This window comes from Corapipo altera, unplaced genomic scaffold (genome assembly GCF_003945725.1).
Source record: "Corapipo altera isolate COAL_440 unplaced genomic scaffold, ASM394572v1 218, whole genome shotgun sequence".
Taxonomy (NCBI): Eukaryota; Metazoa; Chordata; class Aves; order Passeriformes; family Pipridae; genus Corapipo; species Corapipo altera.
Window position 1 is genome coordinate 300,944 of NW_020885072.1, and position 19,628 is coordinate 320,571.

The following is a 19,628-nucleotide window of genomic DNA, read 5'->3' on the forward strand; positions in this document are numbered from 1 at the left end:
TCCCTGTCCTCATCCCTCCCTCCCTGGATCTCATCCCTCCCTCCCTGGATCCCATCCCCTCCTTCCCTGGTCCTTGTCCCCTCCTCCTGGTCCACATCCCTCCTTCCCTAGTCCCAATCCCCTCCCTCCCTGCTTCCTGTCCCCTCCCTCATCTCATCCCTTCTTCCCCGGTCCCTGTCCCCTCCCTCCCTGCCCCCATCCCCTACTTTCCCTAGTTCCCCTCCCCCCCTCCCCTTTCCCCCCCCCCCGGGCCCCCAGCCCCCCCCCCCCCTCCCAGCGCCCCCAAAACTTGCCCGGCAGCAGCACCACCCCTTTTCCACGTGTCCCACCGTCCCCTCTCCTCCTCCTGTGCCCCCCGGGGGCCGGGCCGGGGCTCCAGCGGCTCCGAGCCCCCCAATCCCGACTGCTCCCTGTTGCCTCTCCGGGAATGCGGAACAAGGGGGTTTGGCCCCAGTCCCGCCCTGGGAGGAGGCACCGTGTTCTCCCACGTCCGTCCCACCAGGAAATCAGCCTCTCCAAGCCCCGAGGCCACGGGAATGGGCTCCCAGTTCCCCCACCGCTCTCTTACCCCGCCGGGCAAAGGCTCTGTGGGCTCTGGAGAGGGAGAAGCCGGGATTTGAGTATTCCTTGGAAATCATTAACCCGGGAAGCAGGAGGGCAGAGGGCTGCCCACATCCTCACGCCATGCTGGCACCTTCCACGCCCCACAGCTCCCGCCAGATTCCCTCCCTTTCCCTGTGGCACCCCTCGATCCATCCTGGATGTGGGTGGGACCCCCGTCATTCCCATTCCAAGGGATTCTGCCCGGGGGGGCTCCGGGCCAGCTCCCCCCAGGGCCACAAGGTTTTGTGTGGCCCCAAAATCGTCACCCCAGGACAAAGCTCCGGGGACCCCCATTCCCACCCATCCCAGGGCTTCCCACTGCTTCCCATTTTCCACCCCAGTGCCCCTCTTGTCCCCCCCATTGTCTCTTTATGCCATCCCTCCCCAGGAAGGCAGAAAAGGGTGTTCATGGAGCAAGAAAAACCAGGAATGTGAAGAAATCCACGTGATTTTCCCACCCTGAGCCTCTTCCTTCCACCCAACCCCCTCACCCCCAAATTCCCAGCCCTTCCAATCCTCCCCAAATTCCCAGTGTTGCCTCCCTCAAAAAAGAGTGTCAAGAAGGTGTGTCCCCCTCCCATCTCTTCAGGAATGTGTCCCCTTCCTTGGGAATTGGCTCTGGGGCTCATTCCCAGCGGGAATTTGCTCTTTGGGAAGGGGGAGCCTCAGGGAATGGGGGGCCACGAAACACTCCAATCCCAGGAATGCCTTAGGGAAGGTCCCAGGTGGTGCCACTGGAGGCAAATCTGTCTCAGTTCCTGTTCATTTTTTATAAGGAAAAGGCAAATTTGGGAAAGCAAAGTTCTGTTCCAGCAACATCCCAATTCCATGGGGATGGGGATCCAGCTGGTTCCTGTGGATCATCCGCCCTGTTGTCTGTCCGACACCGAGGGTTCCCAGCAGCAACTCCTGCCCTGCAAGCCAGAGAAAACATCCCTGGAGAAGGGAGCGGGATCCGTAGGAATCCCAGCCGCACATCCCGGGCACGGCAGGATCCCGATTCCCGCCTCATTCCGTGGCTGTGCCGCGCCGGACGGGGGTTTTCTGGAGCAGGGCCAGCGTGTCCCGCTTCTCCACCCGCCGGAGCTGCTTCTTCTTGGCCCTCTTGAGCTTCAGGGGGTTCCGGATCTGGAAAACGGGGAAAAGAGAGGGGGATTTCGTGGAATCCTGGAGTGGTTCGGGTCGGAAGGGACCTTAAGGGATGATCCTTACGGATCCCCTAGCCCAGGCTGCTCCCTTAAAGACAGAGCCAGGGAGAGGAACCGGAGCGCGGTCCATGGAGTCTGGACGTTGTGGGATATTCCCGGTGCTGTTCCCGCCCGGGAGAGGGGACAAACTGGGACTCACCACTTGGACAATCTCTGCTTTCCGCTCGTTTTCCAGGCGCCGCTTCAGGTTCTCCTCCCGCCGCCGCTTCTTCTCCTGCACCAAAACATTCCCTGTGGGATCCCTCCCTCCGGCATTAAACCCAAACCAGCTCCGACGCCTGCCCAAGCGTGAAATCCGTCACTCCAGCAGCTTTTCCAGCCCGGATGAGGCTTAGACTGACCCGGGGGGAGTTTATTCCGAGTCGGTGAGTAGCAGCATGTGACTGGATTTGGCAGCAGCACAGGGAATTCACCGTCCCAGCCGCCCTTTTCCCGGGGTTTGGCACGGCCCTGGGATCAGCCACAGCTCCAAAGGCCGGGATGAGGGCAGAGATGTGGGACTGTGCATGGGAAAGGTGGGAATTCCCAGCTCCCGTTACCTCTCGCTCCCTCCGCTTCCCTTCCTCCAGCTGTCGGGCCAGATCCCGGACCAGCTTCTTTTCCTGCCTCTCCTTCATCTTCCGGGCCCAGGAGGTGCGGAGAGCCTTGTCCTGGATCATGTGGGAGAACCTGGGCGGGCACACGGGATGTGTTGGCTCCCCAGAAACCCCGGGATGCGGCCGTGGGTCCTCTCCAGAAACTCCTCAGGGCAGAATTCCATGAAACTCCCCTCAGCATCCCTTCCAAACCCACCCCTCCGCTCAGGACCACCCCGAAGTGTCCCTGTCCCCTCTGGATCCTTCCTAAGCCTATGGATACCCATGGGATAACTCCGGAGTCCCTGCACGGCCCCATGAGTGACCCTCCCCAAACTCTGCCCCCTCTGAGACCCCCTCCGAGTTCGATCCCCCCCCAAACAGCCCTGGGGGACACTAGAGCCCCTCAAAACGCCTCTCCCCCGAATTCCTGCTCCCCCTTCCCGCTCCCACCTTTTCTTCCCGGGGTCTTTCCACACCCTCCCCGACTTGGGCCTGCCCCGCGGAATGGCTGCCACCGCCTCCTGCCGCTTCTTGGCGCCTTTCCGCCGCCGCCGGGCCGGGCCCGCGGCCGGGGCGGCCCCGCTGGGCCCCTCGGGGGTGGCTCCCGATCCCGATCCCGGGGTCCCGCCGTTCTCCCCCTCCATGGCCCACGTGCTAGCTGCGTCGCGGGGAGATGACGTCAGAGAGCGCTCGGGGCGGGAGAGCGAAGCCGCCGGGTCTCCCCGGCCGCCATGTTTGTATCGGGCAGCACCCGCGGCGCTCAGGGGCGGCCGCCATGTTTGTGTGGGGCGGCCGCCATGTTTGTGTGGGGCGGCCGCCATGTTTGTGTGGGGCAGCGCTGTGCATCAGCGGGGGGACCCCCGGACCCCCCCCAAACCCACCCGGGGCGAGACCCCCCCCGCACCCCGAGCGACCCCCGGAGACACGCGTGGGATGAGATGGGGGGAGAGGCCTTTATTTGGTGCACTGGGGCGGGCAAGGGAGGCTCCGAGGCTCCGGTACCGGTGACCCCCCTCGGGGATGTGGCACCTCCGTGGGAGGGTCCGGTGGTCCTTGGAGGGCGGGGGGGAGGGTTGTCCATCGCTACAGCGCCTGGGAAAGGAAAAACATGGAAAACCAGCTTTTGGGAGCACAGAGACGTCTCCAAGGTGGCCCAAGGAAGAGGTGGGACCAGCATTCCAGGGATTCCCAAGGAATCTGGGGGTGCGTCCCGGTCCCCCCCTCACCATGTGGGTGTAGCTGTGCTGCCGGGCGGCCTCGTATCCGAACGCCAGGGCCGCCACGGCCACGCAGAATTCCAGGAGGCTGAGGAGCACGAAGGTGGAATCCAACCCGTTGCTCAGGATCTGCCGGGATGGGGAGAGAGCGGGATAAGGTCCTGGAGCAGCACCAGGATCCTCCGCCCGACCGCGGGAGCAGGATGTTCTGGTCCTGAGCTGGACCAGGAGCCTCGGGCACCCCACATGGAGACTCCATCCCAACCGAGCCGGGACCAGGAGCCTTGGACACCCCACTTGAGAAGGATCAGGAGGTTCCAACCCACCACCTGAGCGGGACCAGGATCCCTGGGCACCCCACCTGGAGACTCCATCCCAACCAAGCCGGGACCAGGAGCCTTGGACACCCCACTCGAGTGGGATCAGGAGGTTCCAACCCACCACCTGAGCAGGACCGGGATCCCTGGACACCCCACCTGGAGACTCCATCCCAACTGAGCTGGGACCAGGAGCCTTGGACACCCCACCAGGAGCCTTGGACACCCCACCAGGAGCCTTGGACACCCCACTTGAGTGGGATCAGGAGGTTCCAACCCACCACCTGAGCGGGACCGGGACCCCTGGACACCCCACCTGAGCGGGACCGGGAGGCTCCTCCATCCCTCCCAGAGCCCCGTGCCCGCGGGCCGGTGTGGGTACCTTGCTGTGGGGGCTGAGGCACCATTCCGGCGGGATGTGGAGGGGCAGGCGGCGCTCGCAGCCGGGCGGGAGCCGCGTGATGGCCACGCCGTGCACCGCGGTGGCCACCAGCGCCCCGAGGGCGACGCCCGCGTTGAGCACGCAGCAGGTCCGCACCTGTGGGGTCACCCGGGTGCGGTGACGCGGAGCCCCGGGAAGAGGGACGAGGGATCTGCCGGAACTTTTCGTCCCTGCGATCCCGGAGCGGTTCCCAAAGACACTGAGGGTCGCCCGGACCTTCTGTCCCCCTCGCGCCAAAGTGATTTCCTGGAGGCTCCAAGGATGGCCTGCACCTGGTTTTTTTCCCCCCCCCTCATCCCACAGTGACTCCAAAAGGCCCAGAAGGTCTCCTGGACCTTTTGTCCCTCTAATCCCAGAGTGGCTCCAGAAGGCCTCAAGGATTTCCTGGACTTGTCCCCGTCATCCCACAGTGACTTCAAAAGGCCTCGAGGGTCTCCTGGGCCTGTATTCCCCCTCATCCCACAGTGACTCCACAAGGCCCCCAGTGTCTCCTGGAGGCCCTGAACCCCATCCTGTGCTCCAGGTAGGAAGCGCTGGGCACTTCCCTGTGGGGAGACCTGTCTGTGGATCCCACGGGATGAATCCAGGCTGTGGAGGGATCCCTGCGGCCCCTGGAAGGGACATAAGGAATGGGGGGGGACACGTTATCCCAATTATCCCTCCCAGCCTGGGTCTTACCAGCACGAGGTTGTCTCTCTTTTCACTTTCCACTAGCAAAGATCCCGAGACCAGGAGCTGCTCGGAAAACAGCGGGAACGGGGGAGTCAGGAAACAGACACCACTCCCTGTCACCCTTCCTGGTGGGAATTGGGGTCCAGGGATGCACAAACACAGGCGGGAGGGGTCAGAGGAGACCTGGAGGCCAGGGAATATTGCCCCCAAACCTCTGGGATTCCCCGAGATTCCCAGGTGTTCATCCCAGCTTACCAGGACCCCGAGCCAGAAGAGGATCCCGCTGGCCATGGGCAGGGAAGGGTTTCCATGCTCCGACGCTGTCAGGATGATCCCGAATAAGATGTGGATGATCCCGGTGAAGATGTGGATGGTCTGGGGAAGGATGTGGGAAGAGGGATCCCAATCCCGTTGTTTTGAGCTGTATCCCACCCCAGGAAGGGACTGGGGACAGGCGGAGCACCTCCAGCAGGACAGTCCCTGTGGATCCCCGATCCCCGGGAACGCCGTGTCTCACCCCCAACACCTTGGGATGAGCCCTCCGGAAGCCTTGGACTGGGAGCGACGTCCTGGCGGGCTCAGCTTCCCTGGATCCCGACACCAGCTGTGCCGCCCGCGGATCCGTGGCTGGGATCACCTCCGTGATGATCCTCACGCCGCCGGATTCCGTCACCGTGGTGGCCGCCATGGCCTGGGAAGGAGCCTGGGAAGCTCCAGGGACACCCAGGTATCCTCCTGTCCCTCCTCCTCCTCCCTCCGCTGTCCCAAAATCCCCGGGAGGGGCTGGGCAGGCACGGCCGCGCTCCCGCTGCCCTTTGCTCCCTGCGGGAAGCTCCGGCCTGGAATTCTCGTCAGGCCCCTCTTGCTCAACGGGGCGGCTTTGCCAACGGAGGCTCCCGAAATCCTGCACGGGGAGAGGGAATTTGGGAAGCCGAGGTGGGTTGATTTTTTGGCAGCTTAGGGACGGGTTGGGTGTTTATCCCATGGGATGCTCCTGGAGGAGACCCCCCTTTCCTGGCATTGAGTGAGTCCTTTCCATCCCAAATCGTGGATGCTTTTCTTGGGAATCTTCTCTGCAGTCAGCGTGGCTCCTAATGAGGTGCTAATTAGGACCATTGATGAGCCAGCCAGTCCTGCCCATCTCCCAGGAAAAACATGGATTGAACCAGAGAACTTTATAAACCCCGTTAGGTGCCCAGGAAGCTCCTTTGTTGCCATTTTTGGGGGTTCTCCTTTCTCCATCCCTGTGGATTTGTTCCCAACAGGGGCACACCCGGGAGGGATCTGTGGGGTTCCCAGCCGGCTCCGGAAAGGAGATCCCATTGTTTACGATGGGAAATGGGAGCTCAGGCTGGGAACGGAGCCACCGCACATGGAGAGGGGATCCCGAGGGATTCGGAGGCCCCTTCTTCCCAGAAAACAGCCGTGTGTTATTTTCCAGGAGGATTGGGATCCTCCCCAGGTTTCCTGGGTGTTCGGAGGGCGCAGGGCAGGAATTTCTTGATGGAACTTTTAGGAATGTTGAGGTCCGGGATTCCGGCATCTCCGAGCTTGGTTTGCCACCACCCCGGGAAGGGGCAGGACCCTCCAGCTGAGGATTTTAGGAGCAGGTGGAGCAACTTCTGAAAGTGTTTTTTTCCTTCCTTTTGGCCCTAGAGGGAGCTGAGAGGCCGGGTTTGGAAGCACAGCATTCCAGAGCTCAGGAGAGGCTTCCAGCCCTGGAGCCAGGTTGGACGATCCAACGGAAGGTGTCCCTTCCCGTGGCAGGGTGTTGGAACTGGATGATCCTTAAGGTCCCTCCCAACCCAAACCGTTCCAGGATCCAGGGAATGGGATAACACCCCCAAACCCAGCCTGAATCAGATCCCAGAAAAGAGCTGGAACGACAGACCTGGAAAGCAAAGAGCAACGAGTGACCCGCATTTCCATCCCATCCGTGACCTTCCTCCATCCCACATCCCTGATGGAAGCACTTGGCCTCGTAAAGGGCCGCATCTGGAGGCACAGCTTTCCAGGAAAAACACGGACATGGATAAGATTCAACCCCTTCGGCGCAATCCTGGTGCCTCAGAGCCTTTAATTCCTGCTGCTCCCTCTCCCTCTCAACACCCCAATCCTAACAATCCCAGGGATTTCGTTCCAGGAACACTTGAGCCCCCCGTGGAAATTCTGGGATCCCCTCTTTATCCTCCAGCGTATCCAGGGCTCAAATTCCCAGCCAAAACCACCCTACACGGTGGATTTCCTTCCAAATCCTGCAGCATTCCTGCAATTCCAGCCTTTCAGCCGGAGACTGCCCTCGGCCCCCAGAACAACCCCTTTCCGAGCAAGTTATCCATGGAAAAAGGGCTTTTCCCCTTCCAAAGTAAACCCAGGTGCAGCCTGGAGCCCAAGGAAGGACGTCAGGATTTGTCCTGGGAGCGGATTCCAGAGGAGGTGAAGCTTTGAAGCAGATGCAGGGAAGCAGTGGAGTTTTCCAGCCCGTTATTTGCAGGAATTCCGAGCTTTGTTGATACGTACAGTACATTCCTTGGATTTTAATGTTCATTTTCCCGTTCTTCTTTCAGGGGAAATTATGGATGGGGGAAGCCTGGCTGGATGCTCAGACTCAGGAGGGATCAGCGAGACCCCCCCCCAAAAGTCCCTTCCCACCGGGATAAATTTACAAGTCCGGTGGAACCAAAATCCCTTTTCCAACCCAAAAAACCCGTGGGTTTTTTTCCAAAGAAAATAGATTGAGGCGGAGAAATTCCTTCCAGAGAAGGTTGCTGCTTCCCGGGACAAACTTTATATCCCCATAAAAATACCAAAAGTCAACATTTGGCTTTGCTTCCAGGTGTTTCTGCTTCCCACGGGGCTGTTTCCATAGCGATTCCGGAAGGAAAGTCCTGTTTTCTGGGATGAATCACAGGATTTTTTTTTGGCTTTTATCCATGTGGCATTCCCAGGAATCACATCACAGGTGCCACTGCGAACACACCAGGTATGTCATCCCAGGAATGTCACCTGTGTTGTCCCCACAATTCCCTGGAGGAGCCTCCTCCAAGGGTGTGAAACCCCGCTGTGTCCATCCCGGATTAGGGAATCCGGAGCTGGGAGCCGGGGGGGGGAGGTTGGGGTTATCCCTACCCTGGCATTTGGGACACCGGGACATCGCTCCCAAACCCTGTCCCAGATGTGTCTTGTCACCCCCTCACGTGACATTCCAGCCTTTGATCCACTTACTCCCAGTAAAACTCCAGATCCTGCGGAAAAGCTCTGGCGCGTCTCCAAGGTTTCGCTGGCACCGACTCCCACTGACAATCCTGGAATGGTTTGGGTGGGAAGGGACCTTAAATCCCACCTCGTTCCCACCCCGACACCTTCCACTATCCCAGGCTGCTCCAACCTGGCCTTGGACACTTCCAGGGATGGGGCAGCCGCAGCTTCCCTGGAAAATCCATTCCAGGGCCTCACCACCCTCACAGAGAAGAATTTCTTCCCAATATTCCCACCCTCTGGCAGTGGAAAGCCATTCCCAATGCCCTGTCACTCCATCCCTTTTCCAAAGTCCTTCTCCAGTTCTCTTGGAGCTGCTTTAGGCACTGGAAAGTGCTCCAAGGTCTCCCTGGATCCTTCTCTTTTCCAGGGAACACAGAGCCATTGGGACCCTCCAGCCCATCTCACAGCTGCTCCCTGGCTCCTCCATGGAGTTTTGCCTTTCCTTGGGGATCTCCTGGGTGGAAAGCCCATGGATGCAGTCTGGGAGCAGCTCTCAGCCTTTATTATCCCTTTATTATCCCACTTATCCATGTCCACGAGGATACGGAGCAGGGGGTGGCAGCATCACCATGAGGGACACTTATGGAGCTCGGGATCAAATCCATAAGGAAAACTGCCCAATCCCCCCCCAGGGCTGAAAATTCCCACCTAAAAATAGAGATATATTAACTCCCTCCACATTTCCCTGGAACTTTAAGCGCTTACTCCAGCATTTTCAGGGAAAGCTGCACCTAAACACCGGGATACTCTGGGAAAACTGACTCTGATCCCGAGGAGGGAGAGGATGATTCCCAACCTCTTTCCTGGGAAGCTACCACCCTGGGAAAACACAGATGGATCCCCCAGCTTGGCTGAGGGTTGGAATGGCTTCCTGGTGGTCCCTGTGGAGCTGGGAGAGAGGCTGGGATGCTCCGGAGCAGTAATGGATTGTGGACACGGGGTGAGTAGACACAACCTGTTCATCCCATTCCCAAAATCCCTGGGGCCTTTCCTACTGATCAGGCTCATTATTTTTTCAGAGCTGGGCCCAGAAATAACCGACAGGGAGTGAATAATCCATGAGGCTTTGGCTGAGCAGCCGGAGCGTCGGGGAGGCTGGGAAAAACAAGGAAAACACCCGAAAACCAAAGGGAATGTTCGAGGAGGACATCACTGATCCCGCTCTGGGGAGATCTGGGATGGATCCTGTCCCCAAAACTGAGGAGATCCCCCCATAGGGCACTGAGAAGTCCCCAGGATGCTCCCACCCCTTGGAAAATTGGCACTGGGGTCTCCCTCCTGGCTTTCCAGGAGTTTGGGATGCTCCCTAAGTAACTTGATGCCACTGGGATGCTCGTTAGGTCCCCCGGCATCCCTACGGGTGCGGGATAATTAAGGGTGGATCCCTAACGAGCTCGTCAGGAGCCGACAAAATGATCCCGGAGCCCTCTGGCTCCGGCTCCGATTCCTGACCCCAGAAACGAGGGATCTTCTTGGAGGGGTCGCAGCCCCTCGGATCCCTCCGCTCCATTCCCGCCGCACGGAATCGTGGGAACGGGGAGCACATGGCGCCGGTGTCCCCGTGTCACCCCGGGGAGCAGCTCAAGCCCCGGGGGCAGCTTCTCCAGCGGCGGAAAAAGCGGGATGTGCTGGGATGTGCTGGCGTCACCGGCGGCGCTCCGGCTGCTCCGGCCCGGCTAAAAATAGCGTGGGAGGGGGGGTCTGAGGGCAGAATTCCCTCAGGAGAGCAGGTACCCTGGTTTAGGGGGCGGAATTCCATGGAGAGAGGGGTTTATGGGGGCAGAATTCCCTCGGGATGAGGTGCCAGGGGGTTAGGGGCGGTGGGATTCCCTCGGGAGAAAGAGCAGGTCCTGGGAGTTAAAGGGGGGGGAAAAATTCCCTTGGGAGCAACTACAAGGGGTTTAGGGGGGACAGAATTCCACTGGGAGAGGGAACAGGTAGCAGGAGTTTAGGGAGGCAGAATTCCCCCAGGAGGGCAGGTACCCAGGTTTAGGGGGCGGAATTCCATGAAGAGAGGGCATTGGGGGGGCCAGAATTCCCTCAGGATCAGGTACCAGGGGCTTGAGGGGTGGAATTCCTTCAGGGGAGCAGGTATGGGGGGTGAAGGGGGTGGAATTCCCTCAGGAGAGGGGCTTAGTGGGGCAGAATTCCCTCAGGAGACCAGGCACTGGGGATTTAGGGGGACAAAAATCCCTCGGGATCAGGTGCCAGGGGTTTGGGGGGGATGGAGTCGCCTCAGGAGAGAGGAGTATGAGGGACTTAAAGGGACAAAATTCCCTCGGGAGCAGGCACTGGGGGTTTAGGGGGAGAAGAGTCCCTCAGGAGCAGGTGCCAGGGGTTAAGGGGGATGGAATTACCTCAGGAGAGAAGGCACTGGAGGTTCACGGGGACAAAAATCCCTTGGGAGCGGGTGCCAGGGGTTTAGGGGGGGTGGAACAAATCCCAGGAGAGAACAAATCCCGGGGGGTTGGAGAGAGAACAAATCCCGGGGGGTTGGGAAACGGAACAGGTAGCAGGGGCTTAGGGGGCAGAATTCCCTTGGGAGAGAGCAGGTACCCCTGAACCAGGCGGGATGAGCCCTTTTCCTGACGGGGAGCCAGGTCTGGGGGGGTGTGAAATTGTAACTCCCACGCTGAAAATTCCCAAGTTCAGGAGCCACAAGCCCGGACCGAGCGTTTATTCCCAAGATAAAACCAAGCCAACGCGGGACGAGCCGAGGTAGATGGTCCGGTGGATCCACACGTCGGGATCACTCCAAGCCACCGGAACCCCGGGAAGTCCTGAATCCTGACAGGAGCGAATCCCAGAATCCCACTGGGGATTTACGGGCAGGAATTCCGCAAGAGTCCCGCATGGAGAAGCCCCTTCCCAAAGCAGCCAGCAAGGAATGCCCCTCAGACCAGGCACGGGGGCAGATGGATGGGCAGGAGAGTGGGAATTTGGGGGGGGCTCGCTGGCTTTTGGAGGGGTGGGACCAGCATATCCCAGCGGGAAGACGATGCCGTAGCCCTGGATTTGGGAGCGATGGAGGCAGGATCCCATTCCGGTGTCAGACTTCAGGAGCAGCCAGCTGGAAGGAGAGCGGGAAGGGGGAAAGGATTTGGGGTGACCCCTCAGCGGGATTTTGGGATCTCCTCCCCCATTCCCGGAGCAGAGAGGTGGATGCTCCGGGATGCTCTCCGGGAAGGGGGTGTTTTCCCAGGGCAGCGGGATGGGGTCTGTCACGCAGGAAGGGATCGGATGCTGCTCCGGGGCAGGGGGGGGCCATCCCAATCCCGACTGCGCTCCTATCCCAGGTATTCCTTGGGATCGGGAATCACCTCGGTGTAGCTGGGTGGCTGCGGCAGCTCCGCCGGCGGCACGGCCAGGTCCACACGGGTGGCACTGGGGACGATCAGCATGGACTGGGAGAAACCGGGATCATGGGATACACCAGGATAACAGGGAAGAGCTCTGGGGGGAGGGGTGTCCATCCCAGCCTCCCCCCCCCATCCCATTCCTTACCTCGTTGGAGCTGAGCCGGGTGGCCCGGCACCAGAAGTTGGCGGTGGCCACGGCGATGCAGAATTCCAGGACGGTGAAGATGAGGAGCACGATGGAAATCCCGTTCCCTGCGAGCTCCAGGGTGGGGGGGGGGGGGGCACAACCCCATCAGCACCTCCCCGGGAAGCGCCCGGCAGGAGGAATCCCACCCCAGGCCGCGCTTTGGGGCTCCCCCCTCCTCTCCCGCCGCACTCCCGGCTCCGTGAGCGCTCCGAGCCCGCCATCCCGCCGATTTTCCGGCCCGCGGATGCTTCCAAAGGGTGAGTCATCTCCCGAGGGACCGACCTGAAATAGGTCAACGCCGGCAGACGCGCCGAACCCCCACCCCAGAAGTGCCACGACACCCCTCTCTGAGGGGCGGGGGACATGCCCGGGGGGGGGGGTTCTCCCGAGGGCGGGGATTCCCGAAAGCAGGATTACCAGGACGAGGTATCCGTGGTAGTCGAGGCTGGAGTGGTAGAGCACGTTGAAGTTGAGGTCGACGATGAAGGCCACGATGCCCAGCAGGGCGAAGATGGCGCTGATGACGTTCATGGTCTGGCTGCCCTTCACCTGCGGGCACTCAGGGGGCTCTCAGGGGGCCCGGGGGGGGTCAGGGGGGGGATCAGGGGGGCGGGAGACTCCCCCCAAAGATCCAGGAGGGACATCCCGGCCCGCTCCCGGCGGCACTCACCGCGCATTCCGTGGGGCTCTTCTCGGCGCCGATGGAGAGGCAGCCGGAGATGATGAACTGGGGGGGAAGGGGACGGGGGGGGTCAGGGGCACCCCCAGAGCCGCCCGGGGACACCCCCCTGGGTTGGCATCTGTGGGAGCAGAATTCCCTGTGCCCAGGGATGGAGTGGCTGGGAGCCACGGGAGCCCAGGGGGGATCGTTCCTGGTGGGCATCCCTTCCCTGGTGGGATTCCCTCCCTCGGTGGGCGTTGTTCCCTGGTGGGTGTCCTTCCTTCTCTGGTGGGATTCCCTTCCTGGTGGGCATCGTTCCCTGGCAGGATTCTGTTCCTTGTGGGCATCATTCCCTGCTGGGCATCATTCCCTGGCAGGATTCTCTTCCTCGTGGACATCATTCCCTGGTACCCATCCCTTCCCTGGTGGGATTCCCTTCCTAGCGGGCATCATTCCCGGTGGGCATCTTTCCTGGTGGGTATCCCTCTCTGGCGGGATTCCCTTCCCTGTGGGCATCGCTCCCTGGTGGGATTCTTTCCCTGGGGGGCATCGGTTCCTCGGTGGGCAAACTTTTCCAGAGGATACCCCTCCCGGAGGGTGGGCACTCCTTCCCCTGAGGGCATCCTTTCCCTGCGGGATGCCTTCCCGGCAGGAGCGTTCCCGCCGCCCCGCGCTCACCGACACGCCGCCCAGGAACGGGATCTCTCCGATGACGAACACCGAGGTGTAGAGGCTGGTGAGCGTGGTCAGGACGATCCCGAAGCCGATGTGCAGGAATCCCGTCATGATCTGGATGGTCTGCGGGACCGGGATGGACGGGAATGAGGTCAACTCACCACCGCCCCCCTTCCTCCGGTGCCGCGCCGGCCGCGGGGGCGCCTTGATCCCACAGCGTCCCCCGAGGGATCGGCGGGAGGATGGGAATCCCCCGGGAACGGGGTGAGGGGGGGTTTTTCCAGGGGTTCCTCGTCCCGAGCCCTCCCCCCCCCGTGCCCCCCAAATCTCACCCCCATGACGCGGTTCTTGCCCTTGGAGAGGGTCTCCGCCGTGTACATGACGGCGCGGTTGCCCAGCCGGAGGCTCCCCATGCCCTGCATGGAGAGATCGGGGGGCGCCGGGACCCCCCCGGAGCAGCCCCGCTCCCACCGGGGCCGCCCCCGCCACACCCCGCCCGCCACACCCCGCCCCGCCCGCCGCCCATTGGCCGGGCGCCGTGACGTCAGCGGCTGCATCACACACACCCCCGGGCACCGCCCAAACCCAAAACCCCCCCAAAAATCACCCCGTAAAGGGGGCGGGGGGGGGGGGGCTGGAAAGTGGAACATCCCGGCTGCGGGGGGTGGGGGGAGATGCTCCATGGGGCAGGGAAGATGGGACACCCCGCCCGTGTGGGGTGGGGGGAGACGCTTTGTGGGGTCCCCCGGCTGCGTGGGGCGGGGGGAGATGCCCCGGGGGACTGTGTGGGGTGGGGGGAGATGTTCGCGGGGGCTGGGAAGATGCCCCATGGAGCATTTCCCCCACGTCCCCACGGAGGGCAGGAGGTGGGAGAAATGCTCCGTGGGGACCCCGACCGTGTGGGGCACGGGGAGTTGCTCCGTGGGGCAGGGGGGGAGATGCTCCGTGGGGCGATGTCCAACGTTGCAGCCCCCCCGGGGAAAGCTGCTCATCCCCAACCCAAGGGAGAGGAGGGAAAGAGGGTTCTGGGGACACAGAACCCCTCCAACCCCCCTCCCCAGCTCTGTGTCCCCCCCCATCTCTCCCACCCCCTTCCAGATCCAGGCCGTGTTTACAGGAGCTCAGAAATAAAGGGGGGGAAAAAAATAAAAAGAGAGAAAGGAAGAAAGAAAAAAAAAAAAAGCCCCGCCGCGAATTCCTGGAAGAATAAATCCATCAAGGGCCATTAGGGCTCCTGCGGCTCCTCCCGGCGGAGCGGGTGAGTTGGGGGAAGGAGGGGGGGACCAGGGGGGCTGCGGGGGACACGGGGCACTGCCCAGGCACCATTCCCCCTGGGTCTGCTTGGCACCCCTTTCCCCAGACAGGGATGGTCCAGAATATCCTCCTTGGATCTGCTCCCTGGAGCAGGAGGGAGGGGGAGATGGGACCCCCCCACTCATCCCAGCCACTGCCCCCTGCGCTGGCTTTGCCCCCAGGGGGTTTCCCCCTGTTTTTAGGGTGTCCAGCCCCGAGAAGGAGCCAGGAGCTCCGGGCAGGGCATTAAACCCCAAATCCAAGAATTAATGCCCTGGGAATGAGTGGGGTACAAGATACTCTCCTGTATCCCCAAATCCCTCCCCCCAGGACTCCACAGTGACAGGCACAGCTCGTGTCCCCCAGGTGAGACAGTGGCACAAGGACCCTCTGATCCACGTCCCCCCCAGCCCCAGGACCTGCCCCGCCGTGGCCAAGCAGCTTTGGGAACTGGGGAGCAGTGCCCCTATTCCAGCCCATATCCCCCCCGCACAGCTCCCAGCACCCTCCAGAGCACCCCAGGGAGCCCAGTGGGACTTTTGGGGGTCCGCAGCGGCAGTGGGGACGTGTCACAGCCCCCCACCCCCAAGCACCGAGCACCCCCGGGGCGTCCACAGGACCCACGGCCGCCGCGGGCAGTTCCGCGCGTTTATTCCCGAAACAGGGATGCTCACGCAGCGACGGGCTCGGCGGGAGCGGGGGGGCTCCCGGGGGTCACCGTGGGTACCTGAGGACCCTCAGGCCCCCCCTGCCCCCGGATCCATGGGGGGCTCACACCAGCCTGAGTCCCTCTGTCCCCCTGCAGCACAGGCACCGAGGGGCGGGCAGGGGGGGCCGGGGTGGGCTCCAGAGGGGCTGGGGACGGGCTGGGACGAGCCGAGAGCAGCCCCAGGTGGACACCGGCTTCTCCCAGGAGCCCTGCAGGGAGGATGGATCCATGGAGCGCGGGAATCGCCCCCCACGGGGCTCAGGGAGCCCACCAAGGGTGGGGGGGGTCTCATCTCACCTCCACCAGCCAGACGTCGACGCCTCCCACAGCCTTTTGGGGACCCGCAGCACGAACAGTCGAATCCAGTGAATCCAGCATCCAGGGAATGCCAGGCAGATGCCTCCCGGTCGCTGGAACAGGCTTTTCCAGAGAGGTTTCCGGCCCCTGGAGCCACAGCCCGCAGGTGGCAGCGACCTGCCAGGACAAACATCCTCGTGGATTCTCCACCAGGCTCTGGAGGTGTCACCCCGTGCCCCCAGCCCCCCCCGCTGGCACGGACCTGGCTGCCGCAGAGGTTTGGGAAGAGGAGAGTGTCCAGCTGGAAGCGGAGGGAGTGGTTTCCAACGCCGCGGGAGGGAGCGGGAGCAGCCGAGCTGCCCATCCGGGAGGCACCTGCCAGGTGGGACACGGGGCGAGCCGGGCACTGCCACCCCTTCCCCAGAGGGTCCCCCCCCACCCCCATTCCAGCGGCGGAGCTCCCCCGTTGTCAGCGATGGCACGGAATTCCAGCCGTTTGGAAGCGCCTGGAGCGGCCACGTGCTGGTCCAGGAACACCCTCAGGGGCTCCCGGGGGTCGGTGCCCACGGACGCCTGGACGTTGATCAGCTCCCTCAGGGAATAGGAGGGGTGGGACGGGCGGGAGGACCAGGAACCTGGAAGGGGGTGCCCTGGGGGTCACAGGGGGTCCTGCCCTGCGGGGTGAGGGGGTCCAGGGCTCCTCCACTCACGGTCAAACACGGCCAGGGCGAAGCGTGGCCATTCTGGTGGGTGACAGTGGAGCCGAAGGGGATCCAAGTGGGATGGATGGGCATGGACGAAATGGTGCCTGTCCTGTGCCACAGAGGATCCTTGAGTGAGGGCACCCCATCCTGATACAGACAACCCCACACCCTCCCTCCCAAATCCCTCCTGGATGGATCCCACGGGGGGCTCACGTGGGACTCAGAGCCCTGGCTCCCAAGGGTCTCTGCTGGGGAATCCTGGGCACCTGGGAGGGTTCTCCCCACTCACCTGGGGTAGTTACACTCCACAGGGAGGGAGAAGGGTCTGGCATGAGCCACAGGCCCCCTGGACGAGGGGTGGTAGTGGAGGATGTTCCCGTAGTGGATTCTGTCCGGGAGGAGCTGTGGGAAGGAGTGGGTTTGGGGCTGGATTTGGGGCTGGGGGTTTCCCCCTCGCCCCGGCCCCCCAGGAATGCCCAGGCCAGGGTTCAGGTGACCCCCTCACTCAGCAGTGCTCTCAGAATGCTGGGATGGGGGTTTGGGGGGACCCTCCATACCAGTCCCACCTGGTTTCCTTCCCTGCCCCAAGCCCTGGCAGGGTCCCCTCATTCCCAACCCACTCCCATTCCCATCGGGAATGTGTGTCCCTGCTCCTCACCTCCAGGGTGGTCCCACAGCCCAGGAGTGGGTGCTCCAGCCGGAATCCATCCCTGTCAGCACTGGTGACTCCACATCCAGAGCCCAGGATCAGCTCCCCAGCGGCCACACGGCTCCCCAGGACACGGAGCGGGACCGTCACCGAGAGCCACGAGGGGCCACACGTGACAGAGACTGGCAGGTGAGCGGGAGGAGGAGTGAGACAGGGATTTGGGGACCCCAGGATGCACCAGGATGAGCTCGAGGCTCTGCTGGACCTCGAATCCCTACAGTGATCCTTTAGGGGAGTGGCCCCAGGCACTGAGGCCGTGGTCCTCCTCACTGTGTCCAGGGCAGGGGGACCCACCCTGTCCCTGTCCCCAGACCCCCCAGACACCCGCTTTCCCAGGCCAACCTGAGCCCAGGCCGTGGCTGCAAGGAAGAGCACAAACCACCCTCCCCTGGGAGCATCCATTGGGATAATGGAGATGGAGGGATGACCCCCACTGGTGCCTTTTTTTAACCCCCGTGGAAAGGGCGGTGGCCACGGGTCTCCAGGGGGAAGCTGGGTATTCCCACACCCCCTGCACACACATGGGGCTCCTTTCCAGACCTTCCTCCTTCCAGGGAAAACCAAGGGGCTTGAGCACTTGTCCTCAATCCAGCCCTGCTCCTGGTCCCCACCCCTGTCCCTGTTCCAGCCCTGTCCCAGTGGAAAGCATGGATTGTCCCATGGGACACTGCAAAATCCTTGAGGAGGGAAACCAAACCACAGCATTCCCATCCCGAATCCAAACCCAGCTGCTGGGAGGGAAGGAGCCCTATCCCAATAAACACCAGGGCAGTGGGAACACTCAGGCAGCTCTTTTGGGAAAATCCTTATTTATTTCAAACACAGGATCTGCAGGAGTATCTGAACTGCCAAGAGAAACTTCCTCCTGAAATTTGACAGCCAGCTTGGGAAAGCTCCCTGGAGATGGGGGAATTCCAGATCCCTTTGCTGCTGGAGGATCTTCTCCGACACCGAGCCCAGGCTGTTCCCAGTTGGCACCACCGCAGCGTCCCGGGATCCTTGGATTGGGCACTGGTGGCTCCAGGGCTCTTCCTGCTGTGCCACTTCCTCCTGGGAACTCTTCACTGGAGTGGGCTGGGCTCCCAGTTTGACTTCCAGGTTCTTCCTGGCCACGTGCATCCTCAGGGACGAGCGTGTTCTGCTGATTCCCGCTGCTCCGAGGGAGCAGGGAGAGCTGTCCACGGCGTCCTCTCCGTCTGGAGCCCGCCAGGAATCGCTCAGGCTCTTGGAGAGGGGGAGGCTTTCGGAAGGAGTGAGGCTGCCAGAGGAATGGAGGCTCTCCGAGGGCGGGGGTGACCCTTCCTGCCGTTCCACCCGCTCCTGGGAACACGGGAGGCTTCCAGAGGAACGGAGGCTCTTGGGGGGCTGGGATGACCCTTCCTGCCGCTCCACCCGCTCCTGGGAGCGCACCACTGGGATGGGCCAGGCTCCCATTTTGACTTCCAGGCTTTTCCTGGCCACGTGCACCCTCAGGGATGAGCTGGCCTTGCTCATTCCCGCGTCTCCCAGGGAGTAGGGAGAGCTGTCCACGGGCTCTTTCCCACCTGGGATCCAGCAGGAATCACCGAGGCAGCAGTACAGGTGGCCTCTCTCCACCAGCTTCTCCAGGTCCTCCCACAGCACCTGCCACGCCAGGGAAACCCTTGGGAAGGACCTCCCGTTCCCAGCACACACGGACACCAGCAGGTCCTGCAGCTCCTGGGCCGCTGTGGCACAGGGGGAGCAGCCGGGGCCGCATCTGCATGGCACGGAGCCCACGGGAGCCTCCGGAAAAGCGGGAGCCATGGGGGAACTGGGAGCAGCTGGAGCCACTCGGCTGCTCCGGGAGCCCGGCAGGACGCTGCTCATGACTCCCCCCATCCCGTGGGGATGGCACATATCCCATATCCCTGGGAGCTGGGGAGGGGTGGCTCCCGGTGTTGCCCGGCGACGGCGCGCTGATGTCACAGCCCTGCTTGTGATGTCACAGCCCCAGGTCACCCCAGGGCTCGGGGTGGGGGGGAGAAAGGGGCTTCTGGTGGGCAATGGAGGGCCCTGTGGAGCAGAGGAGGTGGAAGATTCCCAGAGATGATAAGGAGGAGGATGGTATCACCTCCTGGAAAACATGGATTATCATGGAAAACATGGATTGTCCCATAGGACACTGTGGAGTCCTTGAGGAGGGTAAGCCCTGCTCGGCAGCCACCAAACCATCCCTGTGTGATCCACAGCATTTCCATCCCGAGTTCCTGAATCCGAACCCAGCTACCGGGAATAAAATGGAACCTTATCCCAGTCGAACCATTCCGGGCTTTTATTATCCCAACAAAACCAGTTTGTCTCCCAGCACAAAGCCTGGAACCCACTTCTAGCACCTCCCGAGGCCGCTGAGGGACTCCGGGACCTCCCCCCACCCCCGGAGGAGAACCCCAAGGCCGGTCCCCCCTTCCCGGTGCGCGCGGGGGGAACTGGGATGCGGCGGAACTACTCTTGCGGGCGCGTTTCCCAGCCGGGCCGTGGCACGGTGGGGGGCGGGTTTGCGGACGGACCGATGGCGGCTCCCGTGCGGCACTTCCGGCGATGTGGCGATGGCGGCTCCCGGGGCTGCTCCGGGCCGGGCCAGGTCGGGGGGGGGCTCGGGCCGCGCTCCCAGGGGCTCTCGGCTGCTCGGGGGTGGCTCGGGCGGCCGGGGCGGCCCGGCGGGGACTCGGGCGGGGCGTGGAGAGGGTGACCCCGGGCCCCCCCTCCGTTAAGCGG

General features: G+C 62.5%; 5 protein-coding genes across 6 annotated transcripts in view; all 5 read right to left on the reverse strand.

The window, feature by feature from the left end:
* LOC113959912 (acyl-coenzyme A amino acid N-acyltransferase 2-like) overlaps positions 1–709 on the reverse strand; it is a 4,186-nt gene extending 3,477 nt beyond the window's left edge. Inside the window, exon 1 of one of the 2 annotated variants that reach the window (XM_027669213.1) lies at positions 569–709. In XM_027669213.1, coding sequence (XP_027525014.1) covers positions 569–675 — 107 coding nt within the window. In that variant the 5' untranslated portion in view covers positions 676–709. Of the gene's footprint in view, positions 1–329; positions 343–568 lie in introns of those variants that run through there. The other variant, XM_027669214.1, reaches the window with a different exon arrangement.
* Positions 710–1,352: 643 nt separating this feature from the next.
* Positions 1,353–3,225, reverse strand: CCDC86 (coiled-coil domain containing 86). The gene is made up of 4 exons (XM_027669232.1): positions 2,840–3,225; positions 2,351–2,480; positions 1,951–2,025; positions 1,353–1,731 (listed from the first exon to the last, which is right to left on the reverse strand). The coding sequence occupies exons 1-4, from the start codon at positions 3,208–3,210 to the stop codon at positions 1,612–1,614; spliced, it is 696 nt and encodes a 231-aa protein (XP_027525033.1). The 5' UTR covers positions 3,211–3,225; the 3' UTR covers positions 1,353–1,611.
* Positions 3,226–3,328: 103 nt separating this feature from the next.
* LOC113959926 (membrane-spanning 4-domains subfamily A member 15-like) lies at positions 3,329–5,869 on the reverse strand. Its single transcript, XM_027669233.1, has 6 exons — positions 5,555–5,869; positions 5,293–5,412; positions 5,044–5,100; positions 4,306–4,461; positions 3,616–3,735; positions 3,329–3,481 (listed from the first exon to the last, which is right to left on the reverse strand). Exons 1-6 carry the CDS (start codon positions 5,723–5,725, stop codon positions 3,473–3,475), a joined length of 633 nt encoding a protein of 210 aa, XP_027525034.1. The 5' UTR covers positions 5,726–5,869; the 3' UTR covers positions 3,329–3,472.
* Positions 5,870–10,945: 5,076 nt separating this feature from the next.
* LOC113959927 (membrane-spanning 4-domains subfamily A member 12-like) lies at positions 10,946–13,680 on the reverse strand. The gene is made up of 7 exons (XM_027669234.1): positions 13,513–13,680; positions 13,184–13,303; positions 12,515–12,571; positions 12,262–12,393; positions 11,803–11,916; positions 11,619–11,702; positions 10,946–11,368 (listed from the first exon to the last, which is right to left on the reverse strand). Exons 1-7 carry the CDS (start codon positions 13,600–13,602, stop codon positions 11,348–11,350), a joined length of 618 nt encoding a protein of 205 aa, XP_027525035.1. The 5' UTR covers positions 13,603–13,680; the 3' UTR covers positions 10,946–11,347.
* A 1,367-nt stretch (positions 13,681–15,047) lies between these two features.
* On the reverse strand, positions 15,048–18,752 carry LOC113959936. Its single transcript, XM_027669242.1, is given in 9 exon segments — positions 15,048–15,391; positions 15,480–15,804; positions 15,806–15,854; positions 15,919–16,114; positions 16,190–16,216; positions 16,219–16,292; positions 16,473–16,683; positions 16,835–17,014; positions 17,714–18,752. Coding segments are annotated over 9 exon segments (2,349 nt in total). The 3' UTR covers positions 15,048–15,143.
* Positions 18,753–19,628: the final 876 nt, after the last annotated feature.

Excerpts from the sequence above, each read along its gene's own strand:
- LOC113959926 (XM_027669233.1), bottom strand. The coding sequence starts at position 5,725 with ATGGCGGCCACCACGGTGACGGAATCCGGCGGCGTGAGGATCATCACG. Across the intron at positions 5,413-5,554 it reads CTCATCCCAAGGTGTTGGGG|ACCATCCACATCTTCACCGG; the intron begins GTGAGACACGGC and ends ATCCTTCCCCAG. Across the intron at positions 4,462-5,043 it reads AGAGAGACAACCTCGTGCTG|GTGCGGACCTGCTGCGTGCT; the intron begins GTAAGACCCAGG and ends GTGACCCCACAG.
- LOC113959927 (XM_027669234.1), bottom strand. The coding sequence starts at position 13,602 with ATGCAGGGCATGGGGAGCCTCCGGCTGGGCAACCGCGCCGTCATGTAC. Across the intron at positions 11,917-12,261 it reads ACCACGGATACCTCGTCCTG|CTCGCAGGGAACGGGATTTC; the intron begins GTAATCCTGCTT and ends CCCACCCTGGAG. Across the intron at positions 11,369-11,618 it reads AGCCACCCAGCTACACCGAG|CTGGCTGCTCCTGAAGTCTG; the intron begins GTGATTCCCGAT and ends CTCTCCTTCCAG.
- CCDC86 (XM_027669232.1), bottom strand. The coding sequence starts at position 3,210 with ATGGCGGCCGCCCCACACAAACATGGCGGCCGCCCCACACAAACATGG. Across the intron at positions 2,481-2,839 it reads AAAGACCCCGGGAAGAAAAG|GTTCTCCCACATGATCCAGG; the intron begins GTGGGAGCGGGA and ends GTGCCCGCCCAG. Across the intron at positions 1,732-1,950 it reads AAGCAGAGATTGTCCAAGTG|ATCCGGAACCCCCTGAAGCT; the intron begins GTGAGTCCCAGT and ends CCCGTTTTCCAG.